Below are 22,473 nucleotides of genomic sequence, written 5' to 3'. Positions count from 1 at the left end.
TGTTCCAACATTCCATTTGTCTTTACTGCCGAGTAGTATTCCACAGTGGGATGGGAATGTATTATGGTTTAACCACTCACCAGTTGAAGGAAATCTGGGTTGTTTCTAGATTTTAGCTGGTCTAAATAAAGCTGCTATCTACTATTGTTGTACAGATTTTTATAGCAACGAAAGTTTCCATTCTTCTAGCGTAAATGGCCAAAAGTGAAACCACTGCATTGTATAGTAAAGAGATGTTTAGTCTTGTGAAAAGACTGTCATACTTTTTTTTAAATGTGACTATACCATTTTACATTTCCATTGGCAAGGTATGAGTGATCTAGTTTCTCTACATTCTCTCTAGCCTTTGGTGTTATTTGTAATTTTAGTCATTCTGATGGATGTGTGGTATACAGTGACATCTCAGTGGTTTTCATTTCCTCTTTCCTAACACAGAAAAGATGTTCAACACTTTTTTCAGTTGTTTATTTGCCACCTATATTTCGCTGATAGTAAAAATGTTTGTTCATATATTTTATCCTCTTTCTAATCGGATTCTTAATTTTGAGAGTTCTTTATAAATTCTAGGTATAAATTCTTTAAGACATACTTTTAAAAACCTTCTGTAGGGTCTTTAGGGGATCCATATATATTTAAGACCAAATGTATCTGAATTTCACTATGCCCTTAAGTTACCACCATTCATAAAAAAGTACCCCAAACGTTACAGAGAAAGAAAAAGATACAGTGTGTATACTTATTGTCCTTTTTCACTGGCTTATAGGTCAGAATACATTTCTGCAAAGAGTGAGAACAGTTGGGGCACTGTGAACCAACATGGCCAAGAGAGACAGAAAGTCTGGAAGGCGGAAGAAACAGGTAATCTGGATGTTCAATAGTGGGTTTAAAAGTTAGAAGTGCTGGGGTGCCTGGGGGACTCAGTCAGTTGAGCGTCTGACTCTTGATTTTGGCTCAGGTCATGATCTCAGGGTCATGGGATCAAGCCCTGCTTTGGCAGTGTGCTGAGCCTGGAGCCTGCTTAAGATATTCGTTCATATTCCCTCTCTCTCTCTCTCTCTCTCTCTCTCTCTGCTTTCTTTTCTTTCCTCTCTCCTCTCTCTTTCCTTCTGCTCCACTCCTCTCCTCATAGTCTCTCTCTAAAACAAACAAATAAATAAAAAAGGTTGGAAGTGTTGAAGGACTCCTTCCCAGAAAGGCAGATGAGGCCAGCAGGAGCATGGCAATAGTCAAGTGAGAGAAAAGTCTATGAAAAGTGGCTATAAACAGTCCTGCTGTAATTGATAAGTAAGTCTATTAACCAGTGTGGATGGTGGGGAAAGATGGAAAGAGAGAGGGCCTGAAAGTCACAGAAAGTGGTCTGGAGAAGGAGGAAGGAAGGAAAAAGGAATGAGAGATAAAAGAAGAGGAAAGCAGATTGATGCACACTTAGGAGGGATCAAGGGTATAGTTTATGTCCTGATTGGTACAGCAGTGTTTCTCAGTCTGGGGCTATTTGACCCCAGGGGTCATTGGGCAATACCTGGAGGCATTTTGTCATAGTTGGTGGAGGTGGGGTGTGCTACTAGAAACTGGTGGGTCGAATCCAGAGATGCTGCTAAGTATTCTCTAATGCACAGAACAATAACCCACCATGCCCTGGCCATCATGCCCTGGCACTTACATGGCCCAAAATGGTAGTAGTACCAAACTCAAGAAACCCTGAGTGAGGCAAGGTGTCTGGCTATTTTCCATCTGATAAAGTCAACTTATTTAAGATACATGGTAGTCAACCTAAAAAAAAAAAAAAAAAGATATCTGGGGGGAAAACACAAGCATTATCTCAGAGCAGAAGATTAAATCAAGAGGACCACAGGAGTGGGACTTACCTCCAAATTGCTTTTTCCAGTTGCAGGGGATCTTACATCTCTGGGTCTTCATGGTCTGCTTACACTCGGCTCCGGTCCGGGTGCCCTCCCGGGTGCCCAGCCCACAGTCCCCGCTGGTGGGCACGCACACACTCCACTGCCATTCTCCACAGTCAGACTTCTTCACTTTCTTTTCTGGAAGGAAGAAGGGAAAAACAGTCAACATCTGGAAAATTCTAATTCCTGTAACAAAGTTCATTCCAGGGCAACTTAATCGTGAGGTCCATGCTTTCTACCTCCTTCTTCACTGGCCAGTAAATAGTAGCAACTTGATAGATGTTAGCCAGATGATTGAACCAATGAATGATCCAGAGAAGGGAAAAGGAAAGCTGAAGGAGATAGAATATGAACTCTTACTATGTGCTAGGGGCTGTACAATCTCCTTTTAGAAGCAAACACTTTTGTAAAGGATGGTCAAAAAAACAGTGAAACAAAAAAATAAGGAAACATTCTATTAGAAGTAATGGTGTTCAGATTAGCCATTTCCTTACTAGTCAGTGTTCCTTTCTATGTCGTAGAGATGGAATAGCATAAGATAAATGAGGTGGATCGCTGACATGAACAGACTCCCAGCCCTATAGTCTACTCTCTATGACACTCTAGGTGACATAGAAAAGGTGCTATACTTCTCTGAGCTTCAGTTTCCCCCTGTGTTAGGATAAGATAAAACAAAAATTCCTTGCAGGACTCTTTTTGAGGGAGAGAGGCAACATAAATAAAACACCTAATTGCTGGTCAGTGTTCTGTACACAGTAGCTACTAAAAGGATCATTGTGTTAATAATCATCATCTATATTTTAGGACTTATGGTGGAGAGGAGATCGGTGCGGGGGTGATGTCACTTAGGTTCCTCTAAATACTTGGAAAGAAGGAAGGAAGAGAGCGAGGGAGGGAGGGAGGGCAAAACCCAGGAAGTTGGATTAGATGGACATAATCCATGAACAGTCTCGCGTTCATACCCCTACCGCTTACCTGGTTTCTCCTTCTTGCCCGCTTCAGCAGTGCCCACGGCTGCCAGGATGAAAATGAATGCCAGGAAGACAGCTGCCAATTTTCGACGCTCCTGCAGGTACTGTTGAGACTGCATTCTAGGAATAAACAGAGACAGAAAAAGGTGGCGTCAACCCAAGTCAGAAAGGAAGGCTTGTTGAACTCGTTACTGAAGGGCTCCATTTTCCACTTCTAGAATGTTAGATTTTAGGGAGATTCCTATCATCCCTCTTGGTCAGAATTCTGTCTTTTCTCTCCATCAGCCACTGAGTTAAGTGCTATTCTGCAATTAGCCAGGTATTCGCTGACAAAAATAACAGTCCTCCACATAAGAACTTAACACACAATCATTTGCTAAGTATGACTCAAAATTATGGAAGCAAAAGAATTTTCATGGCATGTTTTTTGAACAGACCCCTGCAGTTAACAGTGCAGGACAGTGACACCTGGTAATGTCAATAACATTAGTCCCCTTCATTATTGATGATTCCTAGAAACAACCACGGTGTTGCAGTCCACATGGATAATTTGAATGGACACAATTAGTGGATTATCTATGCCAATATATGGTTTACCTTTATCTTTAGATGTGTCACGATGGCCAAGATCTCTGATTTTTTTCATTGTTTCCCTGATTATTTCACCATTGCCGTTCAGTTACTCATCAGTCCACCAAAGAGTGAAGGTCAAGATAGAGGTGGAGCCAGCATGCTTTCATTTATATCAGACACACTTAGAAGCTTACATAAAATCTAAAAATCATCTAAACTATAGGATTTAATAAAGAGACTACACTACTCATAATTTGAAATTCTCTGCATTTGATATGAATTGAAAATCTCAGAATAACATTAGAAAGCTTCCCCTGGAACTGAAAGTCACTTGTGACAGCCAGTTGTCAACATGGTCACCCATGGTCATTAGCTCTGAGGATTTTTTTTTTGACAAGAGTGACTTTTACATTCCTTTGAACGTGAACAATAAAACTTCATAAACACACACACACACACACACACACACACACAGAGGATTGAGATCATTCTGATCTGCAATTTCTTACTCAAAAACATCTATGAAATGAAATCCCTGCAGTGAATCTGTCTCTCTTTCTGTGATATTGGAATGCTATCCTTTATTAGTGTTTTTTCAATTGATGACTTTGGATTCTATCATATGAATGAAGCATATTTCATTTACCAATTAAAATGAATACTTTGGTCATTTGGTCCTTTCACTAACTCCTAACTCCTCATGAGCTACTCACCTTGCTCATCACTTACTAAAATCTAATACTGGATGCTTTGTTCATCATCCTAATGCTAAATTTTTATAACTATACCTCACTGAGGGTCACTCAGAAATGTTCCTATTGATTCTGAGACTTTCTCTGTGCTTTTCATTGGGCATGAATGATATGAGGAGCCAGTCTAGACTTACTGGCTGGCACAGCTTCCTGGAGTTGACTACCCTGTGCATCCATACTGCTATACATGATCATCATATATTTGAATATCATGTAAAGGTATTAGGTGTAAAGTGAATCAGAGTGGAGTCCTTCTGTTGTTTTCTCCAAAGGCTGTGTGAGAACCTGCTCTCAGTGACTTAACCACTTTGGAGGCAAAGAGTTTTCATTTGAGTTTTCTTAAAGGGTAAATTTTTACCTTCAGAACATTTTATGTATTTTCTTCCAAGTTAGAATTTGCCTTGCTGTTTAATGATTATCTACAGATACCTAAAGCATTTGGATTGTGAATTACAGTCATTTGAAAATTTAGAAATTCCCACTGAGGAAGCACAGCTCATGAGCAAACTTTCTGACCACGCAATGGGCTGATCGTTATAGAGCCTTGTAATGCATACAGCGGGAGGAGAGGACAGGAGCCTTAGTCTCCTCCTAAAGAGCCATGGGCAGCTGGCAGAAGTAGAAAGGATGCTTCCTTCCATAAACAACACGGGCAGACACAGTTATTAATAGAAAGGTGCTGATACTGGCTAATTTTAACCTCGGCATTCCTAGTTTTACATTGCTCAGATCTTACTTTTATATTTATTTTCTAAAAGCTTTCTCTTCATCAAGTTAAATTCACTTAATTTCAAGGGAAGAAGTCCTACACAGACCAGAATTTCCTAACCATAAGATTTTGAGTCGGGGGCGCCTGGGTGGCTCAGTCGGTTAAGCGTCTGACTTCGGCACAGGTGGTTCGAGCCCCGCGTCGGGCTCTGTGCTGACAGCTAGCTCAGAGCCTGGAGCCTATTTCAGATTCTGTATCTCCCTCTCTCTCTGACCCTTCCCTGTTCATGCTGCCTCTGTCTCTCTCAGAAATAAATAAAACATTTTAAAAAATTTTTTAAATTGTTTTGAGTCATGAGTGGTCTTGATTGTCTCACCCATAGTATGGGCTGAGAGGAAGGAAGGAGAGTTAGGAACCAGATGAGAGCTGGAGACTTAACATGGAGATCACCCTCTTTGCTTCTGATATTAATTTAGGACAATTCAGAATCTTAAGAAGTGGGTAAATGGTGAATCTCAGCTTTTATAAATGCACGAAGGAAAAATGCACACAAGCCCACGTGTACAGGAAGTCACCTGTGTAAAACACGTGGTCAACATTAGGTTTGAGGTAGAGAATATCTTTCTTCTTCTCATCTCCTTCTCCCCTTCTTCCTGTTTTGCTTACTATTCTGCTTGAGCCTATATTTTGATAGCTTAGATTTTTCTGGTTGGAGAAAATGAAGAAAGATTGTTTGAGTAAGGGGTTTAGAAAAAGGAGGATTAAAATTATCCCCAAATTCAAGTGTCCCCAAACAGTGCCCAATTAGCATGCTGCCGCCTGCTGCTGTAGTAAATACTTGAGTAATTAGTACACGTATGGCTAACAGATCCCCTGCTTGTGGTAATTGCATAGCTGATTGTTTATTTGTCCTCAGCATCAAGTAAAGGCAAAAGTTCTCCCTGTACATGTTTAACCCTGTCCTCTCTCCATCAGGGTGCTAGCGGGGCAGAGGCAAGGGCATTGATCAGGGCTTTTTTTTTTTTTTTTTTCCTTGCACTGGGGGACATAACACAGCGGAAGAAGGCAGCTGGCTAAATCAGCTGTCCTTCTGGATCGTTTCCTTACTTTCACCTCCTCTTACCGCCATCTTTCATTTAATTTCATAGGGTTTTACGGTAAAGTGGAAGACTGCCAGCGAGGGATTGTGGTGTCTCGAAATTACCGTGGAGTTAATGTCAATCACCTAATAGGTCTACAGCTCAGAGATGAAAGGAAATGAAAGTTAAAGAAACCAACTCAAAGGAAAAGTGTTAGTTTCTAAATCTTCATCTCTTCCCTAGAGAAAGCTGATGAGAATGAAAAAGAGGGCTCCTCTTCCATTAGCATTTTAATAGGATCTAAAATTTTAAAAGGTGATCCATATCTTGTGTAAAAACAAGACCAGGATGCTGGAATCTTCCCCTTAGTGATCTGTTTGAAAGGACAAACACAGGACCTAGAGGCAGAAGCTTTGCCTCACACTTCAGCTCTACTGCCTAATTTTGGGAACGTCCTTGGGCAAATCCCAACCATTGGAACGTCTTAACAACTACTTGAGAGGCTTGCCATGAAAATGCAACATGTAGACAGAGCTAATCCAAGAATATTAAGAAACAGATTATTAGTTGCTCAATGAAGTTAATTCACCCCTACACTCTTATTACTTACAACAAGGAAATATTTCATTTAACTTTTAAAATTGAGGGTGTTGGACATATAGCATTATATTAGTTTCAGGTGTACAACATACTATCCCCTATTTGTATACATTGCAAAATGATAATATTTCTTTCTGTTGAGAAACAACAGGCATCACACTTTGAACTATCTAATATTATTCAAAAGCAAAAGACCAAAAAAAAAAAAAAAAGGAAACAAAAAAAAGACACATATGATTTGATTAATGTCAACTAAAGACTTGTTCAGCATTATTAGGTCACAAATTCATTCTGCCTTTTGACTTCTTAGGTTAAAATAAACTCAAGGACATTTATTTATTCCCAGTATTTTTTTTTTCCTGCAGTTCGTGGAAGTCAAGAGGTTCCATGTTGAGAATAAAGGAACATGTCAATGCAATTTAATGTGTACAAAATGGGGGGAAAATCTCACTCTGCAATTCTACTTTATATGCCCTTTTGTGAGGAAACAATTCCAACCCCCTCTTTTTGTTTCAAACACCTGGGCCAGGGTGCCAGCTCATAGGAGCCACTCAGTAAACATTGTGCTGGTGAAAAATATCACCACAACATGGCCTCCAACAGAGGAGTTAAGATTCATGCTAAACTGATTTCTCAGTCCTCTGTCTGAGCCAGGGTTTCTGAGATTTATTGAAGAAGTTGGGCTGAAGACAACAGCCAGAATCTAAAGCAGAGTCATATGCAGGAGAGTGATCAGTGAATGATGTGTAATGCTTCTGCACCATATATTATGTACCACTAGACCTTTCTAATCATTTTGTGATCTATTTGCCTAAGTTCCTGTGAAATCGTAATTTTTTTTACCTTTTTACTGTAAAATAAAACAGGAGATACAGAAAACTACACAAGGTAAATATATAAACTAGTGAATTATAAGATAAATTAACTTTCCACTCATATCCATAGGCTTTACCATCCCCATCAAAGCTCTGTGCCACCAACGCTAATATACAGTAATTCCGTCTTTGCATTTCTTGAAGGTTTTATTCAAGCCTGCTTCCTTAGAGGTGTCTGATGATAAAAACTGGTGTCTTTTTAACTGCTTTTATTCTTTTGGATTCTCCTCGAGCCCCTTTTTCCTTTTCTTGCTTTTCAGTTTTTACAAAACCAGGCCATTTCATCAGCAGTATCTCACATTCTGGATTTTGATGACTGCAAATTCATGGTGAAATTCAACATTCCTTTGTTCAGCTGCAAATTGGCAGCTGGCTGCAGAGGCTTCATCGGGCTCAGGTGTTGTCCTTCAGCAAGACTGTAAGTGGCATTGTGTTTTGCTGGGAGCTACATAAAATTTGCTTTCTTGGTCTTCTGAGATGTTAACGGCAAATGCTACTACTCAGTGATTGCTGATGGGATATTGTGAACTGAATATTTGTGCCCCCCCCCCAAATCATGGTGAAACCCTTCTCTTCTTCATGTGAATGGTATTAGGAGGTGGGGCCTTAGGATCAAAGGAGGTCATGAGGATGGAGCCCTCACAAATGGAATTGGTGCCCTTTTTATTGTCCTGTGAGAGTTGTCTCTCTCTTTCCACTGTCTGTCATGTGAGGATATAATGAAAAGCTAGCAGTGTGCAACCCAGAACCCACCAATCCTGACACCCTGACCTTGGATTTCCAGCCTCCAGAGCTGTGAGAAAAACAATAAAAATCTGTCCTGAGTTTTGCTTTAAACCTTGTCCATAGGCTGTAGTTTTGTTATCTGTCAGGCTGCCTGATCTGTATTGATGTGATGATTCAGATATGTTCTAAAAGTCCCCTGATACCTCCTTCCTCTCCATATTAGCACATTATTTCATTGAATATTTTTGGGACACCTACCTTATGCCAGCCACTGGGCTATATTCTCAGGATATAACAATGACCAGTGAGAGGTTTTTGCTTGTTCTCATGAAGCCTGCACTCCAATATAATTTACACAGTCAAATAGCCAATTATGAACATATATGAACATGTTCATATCACATGTTCTGATATGAACTACAGAATGTTGAGGTTCCTGGGTGGCTCAGCTGGTTAAGCATCTGGTTCTTGATTTTGGCTCAGGTCATAATCTCATAGTTTGTGAGATCAAGCCCTGTGTCAGGCTCTGTTCTGACAGCGCCAAGCCTGCTTAGGGCTCTCTCTCTCTCTCTCTCTCTGTCTCTCTCTGTCTCATGCGTGCTCTCTTTCTCAAAATAAATAAGTAAAACATTAAAAGAAAGAACTACAATATGTCGTGAAGTATAAGGGAAGGACAACTATTTTGCATTTCCCTCTCTTTGGTGTAAACTAAACACAGGGATTCAGTTAAGGCCAAAGAATTAATTTCCCATAAGTTCCCTAAAATCCAACAAAACCACTTATGGTCAGAAATTCTGTTAAGGAGCATTAACTCACGTTCCAGATGATTTGAGTCATAAAACTCAATGTCTATCTTCTCTTATTTATCAGAAGTGATTTTAATTTAGCTTCAGGGAGATGGGTCAGCTCATATTAGCCAGGAAGATATTCATTTAGATAAACATTTACTGTACTCTGTGCAAGGACCTGTTTTAAGTACTTTGTAAATATTGACTTATGTAATATTAATAGTTAAAATGTCACAAATGGTGTATTCAATTACTCAATTATTCACAACATCTGTGTATATAAGAGTTGCATCCTCTGTAGCACAAATTGTTCCATGGGGGGGGGGAGGATGGGAGCAGGGGGAGGGGAGAGAAGGAGTCAGACAATAAGGACCAGAGTGCGGACCATGTGGTGCTTACATTTAGTGGGCAAAGTTATAGAATGACACATAAACAGCTAAGTAAATGCATAAGTAAGATAATTTCTGACATAGTAAATTTTATGGACAAAATAAAAAGGTGATGTGACAAAGAGTAAATTGAAGAGGTAGGGTGGTTGTAGATGGCTTCTTCCATATGAATGAAGAAGAACCAGAATAATATTGTATCTCTTACTGATAACTATTTTGTCTCAAGGCTCTCTAAATATTACTTTCACTATTCTTTATTGTCTTCTGACACGGAGATGTCTTACTTTTGCCTCCAAGCTTTTATAATTCTTCTGGAATTCAATAATTAGCTATCCACTCCTCCCAATCAACCTTGTTCTCTGCACTCTGCTCCAATCTCTGGATCCACTTAAGGTCTGACCAACAACCAACAATTTCTCACTCCTATTGACTTGCTAGTCGTCAGCCCCATCAAACCTGAAATCTTATAATCTTATGATCTGCATTAATACCTAATCTCATATTTAAAAAATAAAACCAAATCATAGGTTTTTAATTTTTTTTTAATGTTTATTTATTCTTAAGAAAGACAGGGCATCAACAGCAGAGGGGCAGAGAGAGGGGGAGACACAGAAAATCCGAAGCAGGCTCCAGGCTCAGAGCTGTCAACACAGAGCCCCATGTGAGGCCTGAACTCACGATCCATGAGAGCATGACTTGAGCTGAAGTCAGATGCTTAACTGAATGAGCCACCCAGGTGCCCCCCCAATCATAGTTTTAAGGAATGTTTACCTTTCCCAAGAAAAATAATGACCACTGATCATTTAATTTAAACATGATATCCCAGAGTGTTCTTTTCTCGTGTGTTCTGACTCGGTAATAGTGTAGGAGACCAATTTCAACTAAAATCATGTAGCCCTTTCACTTCTGACTCCTATTAATCTTAACAAGGATGTACAGGCTTCTTGAAAATGGCTTTATACTTCAAATTCAAATCTACATACACAAAAACATTCAGGAACGAGAATGGAAAAAAGAAATCAATTGAAGCAAGTATTCAATGGAAATCAATTTGGATACCCTTTATAATATGACCGTGATGTGAAGGTCTGTTTATGCAATTATTTTTTGGAGCCCCATGAGTTCAAAAGAGACTCGGGTTGGCTGCATTCCTTTACTGCTTTCATTTGTTATAATCAAAAGTAGCTGGGAGATCGACTTTTCGAATTTTAGAATGCTCTACCTTCCTCTTAATTCTTTTTGTATCTGCTGCAACCTGACACAAAGGAGCAAGTAAGAGTTTTATAGTAGGTCAGATCTGAGGTCGAATCCCAACTCGAGCTAGGTAATGAAGCAATGCATTTAATTTCTCTGGAACTTATTTTCTTTAGCTGTAGACATGGATATAAAGTCTGTCCCACCATGTTTTGAGATTAGAGATTATGCATAAAAAGTACCATGTGTCTTTAGCCAGAAAGAAGTACTTATAACTCTCTGAACTCAGAAACACTGTTCCAATCAACTGATCTTTTTTGCTCACGCTAACCCATTGCAAATGGAAGTTCTTCCCCAAATCTCTCCACCTGGCAAACTCTTACCCACCCCCTGAGGCTCAGCATAAGGGATTTCACCTTCAATTAAGACTCTGTCCAGGCAACATTATCTTCTTTATGTTTGGGCCTTACTGTGCTATGTCCATTCCTTAGACTCTGCTCATTCACAAGCTCTGAATGTAGTGACATATTACTGAATCTATATACTGTAGCATATGAAACTGAAAAAAAAAAAAAACATGTGCCCACCACACCATTATATTTAATAACCATCATTTTTAAGGTCCCTTTGATTTCTTTTGTTACCATTACTAGCTACTCTTAGTTATCTCTTTCTTAAAAAACAAAACAAAATAAAAACAAACATTATAATTATAGTGCACAAAGCCAAGTAGAGAATAAAAAGCTGTCCTGAAAGGCACACACTAAGAAGTCAACAGAGTTTCCTAAGGTTCCTCCCTAGCTAGTTGACTGGTTCCCATACACCAGCCAGGAAGTAAATTCTCATTTTCAGAAAACTGCCAACATACAAGTCTTGCGCCTTTTGAGGTCCTATTAGAAATCACAAGGAGATACTACCTCACACCTGCCAGAATGGCTAAAAGGAACAACTCAGGAAACAATAGATATTGGCAAGGATGAGAAGAAAGGGGAACCCTTTTGTATTGTTGGTGGGAATGCAAACTGGTGCAGCCACTATGGAAAATAGTATGGAGGTTCCTCAAAAAATTAAAAATAGAACTACCCTATGACCCGACAACTGAACTACTAGGTATTTATCCAAAGGATTAAAAAATGCTGATTCGAAGGGTCACATGCGCCCCAATGTTACAGCATGGCTACCGACAATAGCCAAATTATGGAAAGAACCAAAATGTCCATTGACTGATGAAGGATAAAGATGACATGTTGGATATATATGAGTGTGTGTCTATATACATATACAATGCAATACTGCTGGGTGATGAAGAGGAATCTAGCCTTTTGTAACATCATGGATGGAACTAGAGGGAATTATGCTAAGTGACATAGAGAAAGATACATGACTTCACTCATATGTGGCATTTGAGAAACACAACAGATGAACTTAGAGGAAGGGAAGGAAAACTAAGATAAAAACAGAGAGGGAGACAAATCATAATTAACTCTTAAATACAGAGAACAAACTGAGGGTTGATGGGGCTGGGACAAGTGGGTGATGGGAATTATGGAGGGTACTTGTTGGGATGAGCACTGGGTGTCATATGTAAGTGATGAGTCACTTAATTATACCCCTGAAACCAATACTATGCTATATGTTAACTAACTTAAATTTAATTAAAAAAAAAAAAAAACAACTCATACTGAAGACTTGGAGTGGGAAAGCACACAGAAATGGAAAGACATCCCCAAGGGTGTGCTGAACGTTGGGTGTTATCAAGATGCAATGGTAACTACAATACATTTTCATTCATGTATTTTTTAAAGAGCTAAAGACCCTTGATTTTGGAGTAGTTTATAATTTTTAATTTAAGTCAGCTTTCTCTGTCTTGCTTACAAAATGTGGAGTATTTACAGAGGTAGTTTCCTTATAAGGTTACAAAGACAAAAGGTCAGTTTGACAGATATGCCACTATAATTTCACCTTTCCACATTATGCATTTACTTAATAATGGTGATTTCTTCTGTCTCCTGCAATTTGAAGATACTGGTTTCTATGGGGAATTTAGTAAATTTAAGTTTATTTTTTCCTACTTATAGGTTCCTTTTCTTTATTTTCACTAGCTCTTCAAGTCTAAAATCATCCAATTTATTCTCAAATGATTTGATCACTGCTTCAGATTCCTAAAGTCTTATATAAATAGGCATTATATTTATAATAAACTTCGTTACCAAACCAGCCCTTCACTTTGGCCTTGTTAAGCTGTCTTATTTAAATACTAAGCCTTGAAAAGAATGTGTCCCAAGCACATGCATGCGTAACCTCAGGTGTACTCCACTCACAGCACAGAAATAAATTCAACAGCATTCTACCTTTGATTTTAACTAAGTGCATATCAATTAGGTTGATAATGTAGGGCATTCATTTAATTTCGTATAACTCAGTGCCTCAAATACAGGAAACTGTCAGGCCAAAATATTTTTATGGCATGGTGGCACCTGCTGGCGAACTGTGATATTTAAGGACATTTTCCTTAGACGTCTATTCACCAATATGTGGAGCACCTGTTAAGGGCCAGGTCTATGCTGGGCATGGGGAAATGAAAAGCGAACATGAGACAGCCCCTTCCCCTCCCCGCCCCCACAAAGAGCTCTAATGGGAGTAGAGAGAGATAAACAAGTATGATGATTCACTGCAGTAAATATTATGGAAAAATTATACACACAGTGTTATCTGAGTGCATGTGCCCAAGGGGTAATTTTGCTTAGCAAGTTTGAATGAGGTAGAAGAGTTGGGGCAGTTTTGTCTGTTTCTTGAAAAAAATAGTTGAAGCCTCTTAAGAAAGGAGGAAAAGAAGGGAACTTCAGGCAGAAGAAACCATATAAGCAAATGAGTGAAGATGTTTGGAGTGCATTCAGTGGCAAAAAAAAAAAAAAAAAGTAATTAGAATACAGAGTATAAGGTAGCAAGTAGCAATGGATGGACCTCAAAAGGAGGATGAGAAAATGAGTACATCCTGGGAGCTGGGAGAAAGGAAGAGAGAGACACAGAGTCATTCATCATTCTGGAGAAGAGAAGCAAAGGAAGATCATGGAGAGAAGGAAAGGCTGCTTGTACAAACATGGCTAAAAGCGTAGGTTACCACCAAGGGGTCAGACACTACTCTCAACAGTTCATCCAGATACTCTTTACATGATGACTGTTGGCTGTGTTTATTGTTCTTATTGTTTATCAGTTTATAGAAATTTTAGGGACTTCACTTTAGGGTGTTTATTACAAAGGTACTAGAATTGGGAGTTAAGAACAAGATCTAAGACTCAAAGACTTCATATACACACACACACACACACACACACCCTGATTTTCTTTTTTTTTAATTTTTTAATTTTTTATTTATTTATTTTTTTTTTACAAATAGTTTATTGTCAAATTAGTTTCCACATAACACTCAGTGCTCATCCCCATAAGTGTCCTCCTCTATGCCCCTCCCCCCCATATCCATCCGTCCTCAGTTTTTGTCAGCATTCAAGAGTCTCTCATGGTTTGCCTCTCTCCCTTTCCCCCACCCACTGAGAGAGCCTTCTAACACACACCCTGATTTTCATAAGAAAACCGAAGGTGGGCTACAGCTGTGATTTATAGAGCACTGGGGTTTCCACAGAGAGGCATCAAGGGCTGTAGCAGGGCATGAAGGGAGTCCTGAGCCAGTTTGTTGAAAGCCTCTCAGGTCCTTCACCTTTATCTCTGCTTCTGCTAGAGCAGCTCTCCTTTAACGACTTTCCTTAGTGGTTTCTGTGTAAGTTTCATTAGTCAAAAGTGAAAAATTAATAGTGACTGGTCTCGCCAATCCCAAGCCTGTACTGGATGCGATATGACAACAATACAAAACTATTTGTTTAAAAAGTAGAACTGGATATCTCAAGGTTGGAGGTGTAAATATGAGGAATTTGACATATGGATTTGATTTACTAGTAGTTAAAAATATTTTTATGTTTATATTTTTTAGGAACATTCAGTCAGCCAAGCATCTGACACTTGATTTTGGCTCAGGTCATCGTCTCAGGTTCATGGGATCAAGCCCTGTGTTGGGTTCTGGGCTGAGTGCTGGGCCTTCTTGGAATTCTCTCCTTCCTCTCTCTCTCTGCCCCTCCCCATCTTCACAGGCACATATGCTCTCTCTCTCCCACAAAATAAATAAATAAACATTTTTTAAAAAATATAAAATATATTTTTAGTGTCCAAAATACCTTGCTTGTGGTAATAGGAATTTATGTAATTTCTATATGTAAAAATGGGAATTTTTCAAGGGTAGATTTCAACTATTCCATACTCTATAAGAATGTGACATGATTTTATCCTCTTTTCAGAGATCAAACACATAGCCTAGCAAGTACAATCATAATTATAATGCTACACCAACAAAATCCTAAGGCATTAAAATTTTTGCTTAACTACTATCGGAAGAGAAGAGGCTTTGGTCAGCAAGATTTCCTCCACATTGACTCCGTCACTTATTATATCTGTGATCTGGACAAAGGAGTCAATCTTTTATTCTTTATGGAAACTTGTATTCTCCCTTATGGCAACTTGCTATGCAGGCTTACGATCTGTTTGGAGGTTGCAATGAGATGACGGATAAAATATGCCTGCCCATCTCAGGTGCCCCATCACTGGCAGCTGCTGTGGTTCTTAGAGGAAGATAGTGGGCTGGAAGAGACAGTATCTTTGTGAAAAGCTATCGAGGACAGGGTGGCAAGATGGTTTGGACTTTGATAAGTAAATCTGGAATGAGAAGCATTCCAGTGGGAGAAATGGAATTAGCTGAAGTCTTAGGTGAGACATCAAGAGACTGATTGATAGTGAATTGTAGTTTGGGAGTAAGAAGAAGAAAGTGTAGTGTAGACAAGCTGGAGCCATAGCAGGCAGAGCTCTGAAACCATAATTATCATCAGTAGATATTTAGTGACTGCTTACTAGATGCAAGATAATAGGCTAGGTTATAAGGGAGACACACATGAATTATATCTGATCTCATGAACCCTCTAAGATTACTAACTCATACAGAGTCCAAGGCAACAAAATACACACCATATTTTGTGTGATATAGGAAAATGTTGTAACTAAAAGCAAATGCGTTTATGATAAAAGAAGAGTGCCTAATGTTCTCTCCACAATCTCTTCTGAATAGTTAAAAGGACATTTCTCAACTGGAGGCAGTAAAATTCAAAAGAAAGTCATCTGTATTGACAAACTGAGTTTGTTTCTCAAAGCAGTATTAACAAGTCATAAATGAATGACCTATATTGACTGAAAACACAAATCCATCCTCATTCAGCCTAGCACAGCAAGCGACCACACAGTCTCTCCCTTAATCTGAGCAGTAGCTTCATGGGCACACACAGATGCAGAAATTTATTGCAACTTTCATGTTACTTTATAAATAAAGGCCTATAAAATCTCTTTAAACAAAAAAGCAATATCCACAAAGCAAAGACCAGTTAAGTCCAACCTTACACAACTCTCCCAGAGAGTAAGAAAAATAAAGACTATTCATTAACTCACTTGGGAGTATCATGTCAAAACCAGACCAGAAAAATAAGGAAGCAGAAGAACAGCCCTTCTGATGAACAGAAATGAAATACTCCCTAAATAAAATGCCACCAAAATCAATCAGGAATTACCGTGCCGGGTTCGTTCCCCAAAATGCAAGGCGCGTTTACAAGTCAAAAATCCAGCATCGACCACGTAACAAATTAAGAAGGAATAAAAAAACCAAAGCATAAACCTCAGCTTCAAATAACAAAGGTATTTCCATCAAGATCCCTACCACCTTTTCATGTTCTTCTAAACAGGTCAGTACAGCTTTACTAACTATGGAGTTCAGATGAGATCTCTAATTAGTGGTGGCTTTATTTGTTCAAATGAAGTGACTCAATTAAAAATGTAATTAACAAAACAGCAGGCAGATTTTCATGTTCACTAATACACTGCTAAACAAATGAAGGTTATCGCACATTACCATGTATTTCTGGGAGGTAAAGAATAAATATTTTATGGCTGTGTGAGGCAGAGAATTCTCAGGGCAGCACTGAGCACCAGCTTGGAGAAGAAGCTCTTCTACATCGGCTACAGAAGTCAAACACTTAAAGAAAGTGCCCCACCTGGGAAGTGTGACTTTAAAAAAAATTTTTTTTAATGTTTTTATTTCTGAGAGAGAGAGAGAGAGACCGCACGAGCAGGGAAGGGTCAGAGAGAGGGAGACACAGAATCTGAAACAGGCTCCAGGCTCTGAGCTGTCAGCACAGAGCGCAACGTGGGGCTTGAACCCACGAACCATGAGATCGTGACCTGAGTTGAAGTCAGCCGCTTAACGGACTAAGCCACCCAGGCGCTCCTGACTTTTGAAGAGGAACCTAAATTTGTTGATCAGTCAGTCGCAGACTATTAAATCTGGACCTATTATTACTTTTGACTGCAAAGAAATGACAGAAAATCTTTACCCAGTAAATCTTCATTGTATCTCAGAAGCTGTGCCAAGTTTCTCAACTCAACAACCTAGAATTACCAAAAAGCCTGCAAGGAATAAGATTCTATTCACAATTCAATGGAATTATCACAAAAAGCTACTGGAGCTAATAAGTGTGTTCATTAATGTTGCAGGATACCAGGTCCATATGTAAATATTAATGATATAACTATATTTATAAAATATGTATCTATCAAAGGATTTTTATCTAGAATAAACAAAGAATATTTACAACTCAATAAGAAAATCCAATAAAAGTGTGGGTAAAAGAACAGAACACTTTTCAAAGAAGATATACAAATGGCAAATAAGTACATGAAAGATGTTCAGCATTATCAGGAAAACCTCAATGTGGTACTTCTACATACTCAAGTGACTTAAAGACTGACCATAGCAAGTGTTGGCAAAATGTTGAGTAATTTAACTCTCATAGTCTTCTGATTGTAACCACTTTGGAAATCATTCTGGCAGTTTGTTAAGAATTTAAACATACATCTATGATACAAACCAGCTACTCTACTAATTAGGCATTTTCCCAAGAGAAATAAAAACTTAGGGCTACACAAAGACCTACGCAGAAATATTCATAGAAGCTTATTTTATTTATAGTAGCCCAAACTGGAAACAACCCAAATGTCTACCAATAACTGGTGTACCCATATGTTATTCTACTAAGCATAAACAAATAAATAAATAATTCTCATATGCAACATGTATGAATTTCAAATAGTGCTACTCAAAAATTATGTACTGTACAATTCTTTTTTTTTTATGTAGAATTCTAGAAAATACAATTCAAAAACTAGATCATTACTTAGATATAGAATTGGTGGACACTGGGAGGATCGTGACAGAAAGATTATAAAGAGGCACCAGGAAGGTATTTGAAGTGATGGACATATTATCTTGATTATGGTGATAGTTTTGTAAGTATACACATAAATCAAAAATCATCAAATGAACAGATTAAATTTGTACAGATTGTGATCTGTCAGTTAAATTCAATAAAGATTTAAAATAGTGCATATCAAAGAATTATGAAGCAGGGCATAATCAAGAGAAACTGTAGTCAACAGAAATAGATTCCTAGATGACATAAATGTTGGAATTAATTGAAAAGAACACTGGAGATATGATAAATATTGTTGATGATTCCATGAGAAGATAGAAACACCACGATAATAAATGAAGAATCTTAGCAGAGAAATGAAAACTTTAAATAACAAAAAGGATCAAATAGGCATTACGGAACTAAAAAATTACATATGGAATGTTTACTGGATGAGTTAATACAAGATCAGATATGGAAGAGAAATTTCACTGAACTTGAAAACAGACCAAAAGAAATGATGTGAACTAAAAAAATGAGGAATAAATTAAAAAACAATGAACCGTGCTTGGGTGTCCTGAGAGGCAGTATTAAACAGTCTACCACATGCCAGTTAAGGAGTCCCAGAAGTAGAGAAGAAAAAGAATGTGGCACCAAAAGTATTTGATGAAATGACAATTGAAAACTTCTGTAGTTTGATTAAAACATCAACCCATAGAACCAAGAAGCTCAGCAAACCCCAACCTCATAAAGTAAAATATGCTTGGGGTGCCAGGGTGGCTCAGTCAGTTAAGCGTCCTACTTGGGCTCAGGTCATGATCTTGCGGTTCGTGGGTTTGAGACCCGCACAGGGCTCTGTGCTGACAGTTCAGAGCCTGGAGCCGGCTTCAGATGCTGTGTCTCTTTCCTACTCTGCCCCTCCCATGCTAATGCTCTGTCACTCAGCAATAAATAAATATTAAAAAATATTTTTTAAAGAAAAAGTAAAATATGCTTCCCACAGGTGCTTCATAGTTAAACCGTTGAAAGCAAATGTAAAGAAACAAAACAAAAAACCTACAAGCAACTGTGGAGAGAGGGACATTACATAGACTCGAACAAGGATGGCTTCCCTGATTTAAACACAGGAAGCAAAAGACAGTGGAATATCTGAGAGAGAAAAAAATTCACAAACTTTAATTCATATGTTTGAAAATGGAGGACAAATAAATACATTCTCAGGAAAAAAGCTGAAAGAATTAGATGTAGACAAATTTCCTTTATAATGAACCCTAAATGCAGCTGCTCAAATGGAAGGGAATGGTCTTTGGATGTGTATGTATAAAGATGCTAAAATATATGTCATATGTAATTATATCCATATATATTTTATGTATATAACATATTGTAAGTATTATATATTGTAAATGCATTGCTGGAGGCTTTATAGCACATGTGGAAGAAATATGTATAACTACAATTAAATAAAAATGAAAGAAAATGCAATTATACAGTTTTAAGAACTTCTGCATTTTACATACAGTGATATAACGTTCACTTTAAATAGAAAGTTAGATGTCAAATATTATATGTTTTGATTAACCCAAAACAATCGGAAACGGAGAAACAAAGGAGCAAAGAACAGATGGAATAAAAAGCAGCGGCAAGACCGTATATTTCAACCTCTGCAGATGAATGCTTGCATTAAATACAAATGCACTCAATATATGAACCCAAACCACAGATTGTCAAACTAGATAAACAGGCAATACTGAACTGTATGCTATCTAATAGAGACACATTTTAAAAATATTTATTGGTTAAAAGGTTGAAAGTAAAACGATGAGAAAAGATATTCCACCAAATCAGTATGATGTGTCTATTGTGGGGTTAGTCACTACAGACTTTGAGACAGGGAGAATTAACAAAATAAGCGGGATGTTTTATAACTGTGTGTGTGTGTGTGTGTGTGTGTGTGTGTGTGTGTGTGTGTGTAATTTTGTTAGGTATAAGCCCATTTGGTATTATGTCGACATAATACCAAATGGGCTTATACCTAACAAAATTTCCAAAACCATGAATTACTCACAGACAAAGTAAAGAAAGAAATAGACCAGTCCGGAATCATAATCTGGGGTTTTTAAATCTCTGATTAATTGAAATAAATAGGAAAAATCCCAGTACAAATGAACTTGGCACCAAACCTGACCAGGACGTTCAAGTAATTATAGCCCAGTGTTCCTAATGAATACAAACATACAGATATTTTTAAATACTAGCAAATCAAATCTATATATCAACTATTTAAAAAGCTAACAAATCATCACCAGGGTTTTTATTCCAAGATGCAAGGCAGTTTTAACAATTGAATGTTAATGTATTTCACTGCATTAACAGGATACCAGAATAGTGAAGAAAAATCACAGGATCATTTCAACAGATGCCATAAAAGAATTGAATCAAATTCTACACTATTTATATGTATAAAATTCAGATGCACTAAAACTCAAAAATGGCTGCAATCTTTTTTTTTTTTTTTATAGGCATAAAACAATGACCTAAGTATGTCCAGAGATTTTAAGAAAAGCTTCCAGGGGAAACTAATTTTGAGTTTAGTCCCAAATAGCAGATGAGGGGAGGGAAGGAAGAACATTCAGGCTCAGGTCTGTAGATCTGAGTAAGCGTGATGTATTTCAGGAATCAACAATTAGTTGAAGACCGCTGGAGCGTCGGTGAGAAAAGTTGAGAAACAGAAGAGGAACTGAGGGGAGCAACGTTTCTTGCCATTTCTTGCTTGTATGTAAGGGTCCCCTGAGGACTTTAGTGATGCTTTACATTAGGAGAAAACGAGCTGTGAAGAATGTGGAGTACATGGGATCACGATCACCTGTGCATTTCGGAGGGCACCCTGCAAGCTATCAGCAGAGCGAATGAAAGACACGGAGCTAGAGTCAGGGAGGCTAAGAGAGGATCTCCTGACCTATTCCAGGTGACAAGGACTTAAAACCGTGACATCGGAAAAGGGGCGGAGGTAAGAAAAAAAGGAAAGTTATTTACGAGAAAACATTCATTGGATTTATCCAATTAATTGAATCTACTACGGACAGAGAAATCTCAGATAGATCTCCTGAATTCTGATCTTCAATCCAGAGACAGTTGCCAACGTAGAGAATGGGGGCTCAGAAACCGCTTCATAAGTAGTACATACTGTGATCTATTCTGAGGACAGTCTTGTAAGCATCGGACATGTATTCCGTGCAATGTAATTCCCAGCAAATGTGAGTGTTTAGTTTCTTTTACTACCTTTACTTTTCAGATCGGTAACTGAGCCTTAGAGACATTAAGTGACTAAGGTTAAGAAAAGGTAGGGGCGCCTGGGTGGCTTAGTCGGTTAAGCGTCCGACTTTCGCTTAGGTCATGATCTCGCGGTTCGTGGGTTCGAGCCCCGCGTCAGGCTCTGTGCTGACTGCCAGCTCAGAGCCTGGAGCCTATCTCAGAGTCTGTATCTCTGACTCTCTCCTGCTCATGCTGTCTCTCTCTCTCTCTCTTCTAGAAATAAATAAAAATATTAAAAAAAAAAAAAAAGAAAGAAAGAAAAGGTAGTAAAGATCTGTTTGGACATGCTGAGTCTGAGGTGCCAGTAGATCATCTGAGTTGAAATCAGTTGTAGTTCTAGATCTGGAAGAGAGCTCTGGTCTGCTGATCCAACTTCAAGCAGAGTCAACATAGGCTATTTGAGTGAGTGGGAAGCCCTGGGACTGTCCAAAGAGACCAGAGAATAAGAAGACTGAGAGAAAGAACGGAAGAGGTAGGCAAAACATGAGAATTCTAGGTTTTACCTACAGGAATTAGGGGTAATGGTAGAGTGACATGAGTAGGCAAAGGGAGTCGAATCATGGAAACTGAGCAAAGGGGAGGTTGGAAGAAGTAAAAAAATGATGAACAAGGACAAATTCTACAGATAGGTGCCCATAGAAATTAACAATAGGAAGTCACTAGTCATCTTACAGAGGTATGTTTCAGTGTAACTATGAGGTTGAAAAAGTTAAGATAACATTAGTTTAGAGACTGTTTCTGGCCAGTTGAATATTGCCAAGTTATTATGTTAGAAGAGCCTAATGAATATTCCATGGGATATAATGAAAGGCTTTGAGAACTGATACGATGGAAAAGACTGTCCAAGAGTCACAGGACTGAAATGCGCCTTTAGCAAAAGGGGCCGGGGTGACTCAAAAGGATGGCAGAGACAATGACTCTTGTTAGAATAGGAATCCAGCGGGACCCTTTCAGGTAATTTTGCTTAGAGACGGGATGCTTTTACCCATAAAAGAAGAGAAACAAGAGACCATCTCATTGCTTTTGGCTGTGATTGAAGGAGTCCTCAGTCTAGAGACTGTGTTTTGATAAAGCTCTAAAGAGGACATCCATACCTGTCTCTTGAAACCCTTACCCCCCAGAGTGCTACGGCAGGGCCGGGCAGCATCTGCCTCGCCTGGGAGCATGTTAGAAATGCAGTTTCTCCGGGCACCCTCCTACACTGTTGGTGGGAATGTAAACTGGTACAGCCCCTCTGGAAAACAGTGTGGAGGTTCCTCAGGAAACT

The 22,473-nt window shown here is 38.6% G+C and overlaps 1 protein-coding gene across 1 annotated transcript in view; it reads right to left on the bottom strand.

The window, feature by feature from the left end:
• PTN (pleiotrophin) overlaps window positions 1–22,473 on the bottom strand; it is a 104,938-nt gene that overhangs the window by 24,170 nt on the left and 58,295 nt on the right. The window contains exons 2-3 of the mRNA XM_039222425.1: window positions 2,877–2,992; window positions 1,866–2,039 (exon numbers count right to left, since the gene is read on the bottom strand). Coding sequence (XP_039078356.1) covers window positions 1,866–2,039; window positions 2,877–2,991 — 289 coding nt within the window. The 5' untranslated portion in view covers window position 2,992. The remainder of the gene's footprint in view (window positions 1–1,865; window positions 2,040–2,876; window positions 2,993–22,473) is intronic.

This window comes from Hyaena hyaena, unplaced genomic scaffold, assembly GCF_003009895.1.
Source record: "Hyaena hyaena isolate Hyena2069 unplaced genomic scaffold, ASM300989v1 scaffold_1126, whole genome shotgun sequence".
NCBI lineage: Eukaryota > Metazoa > Chordata > Mammalia > Carnivora > Hyaenidae > Hyaena > Hyaena hyaena.
This window is presented reverse-complemented; position numbering and strand designations above follow the sequence as displayed.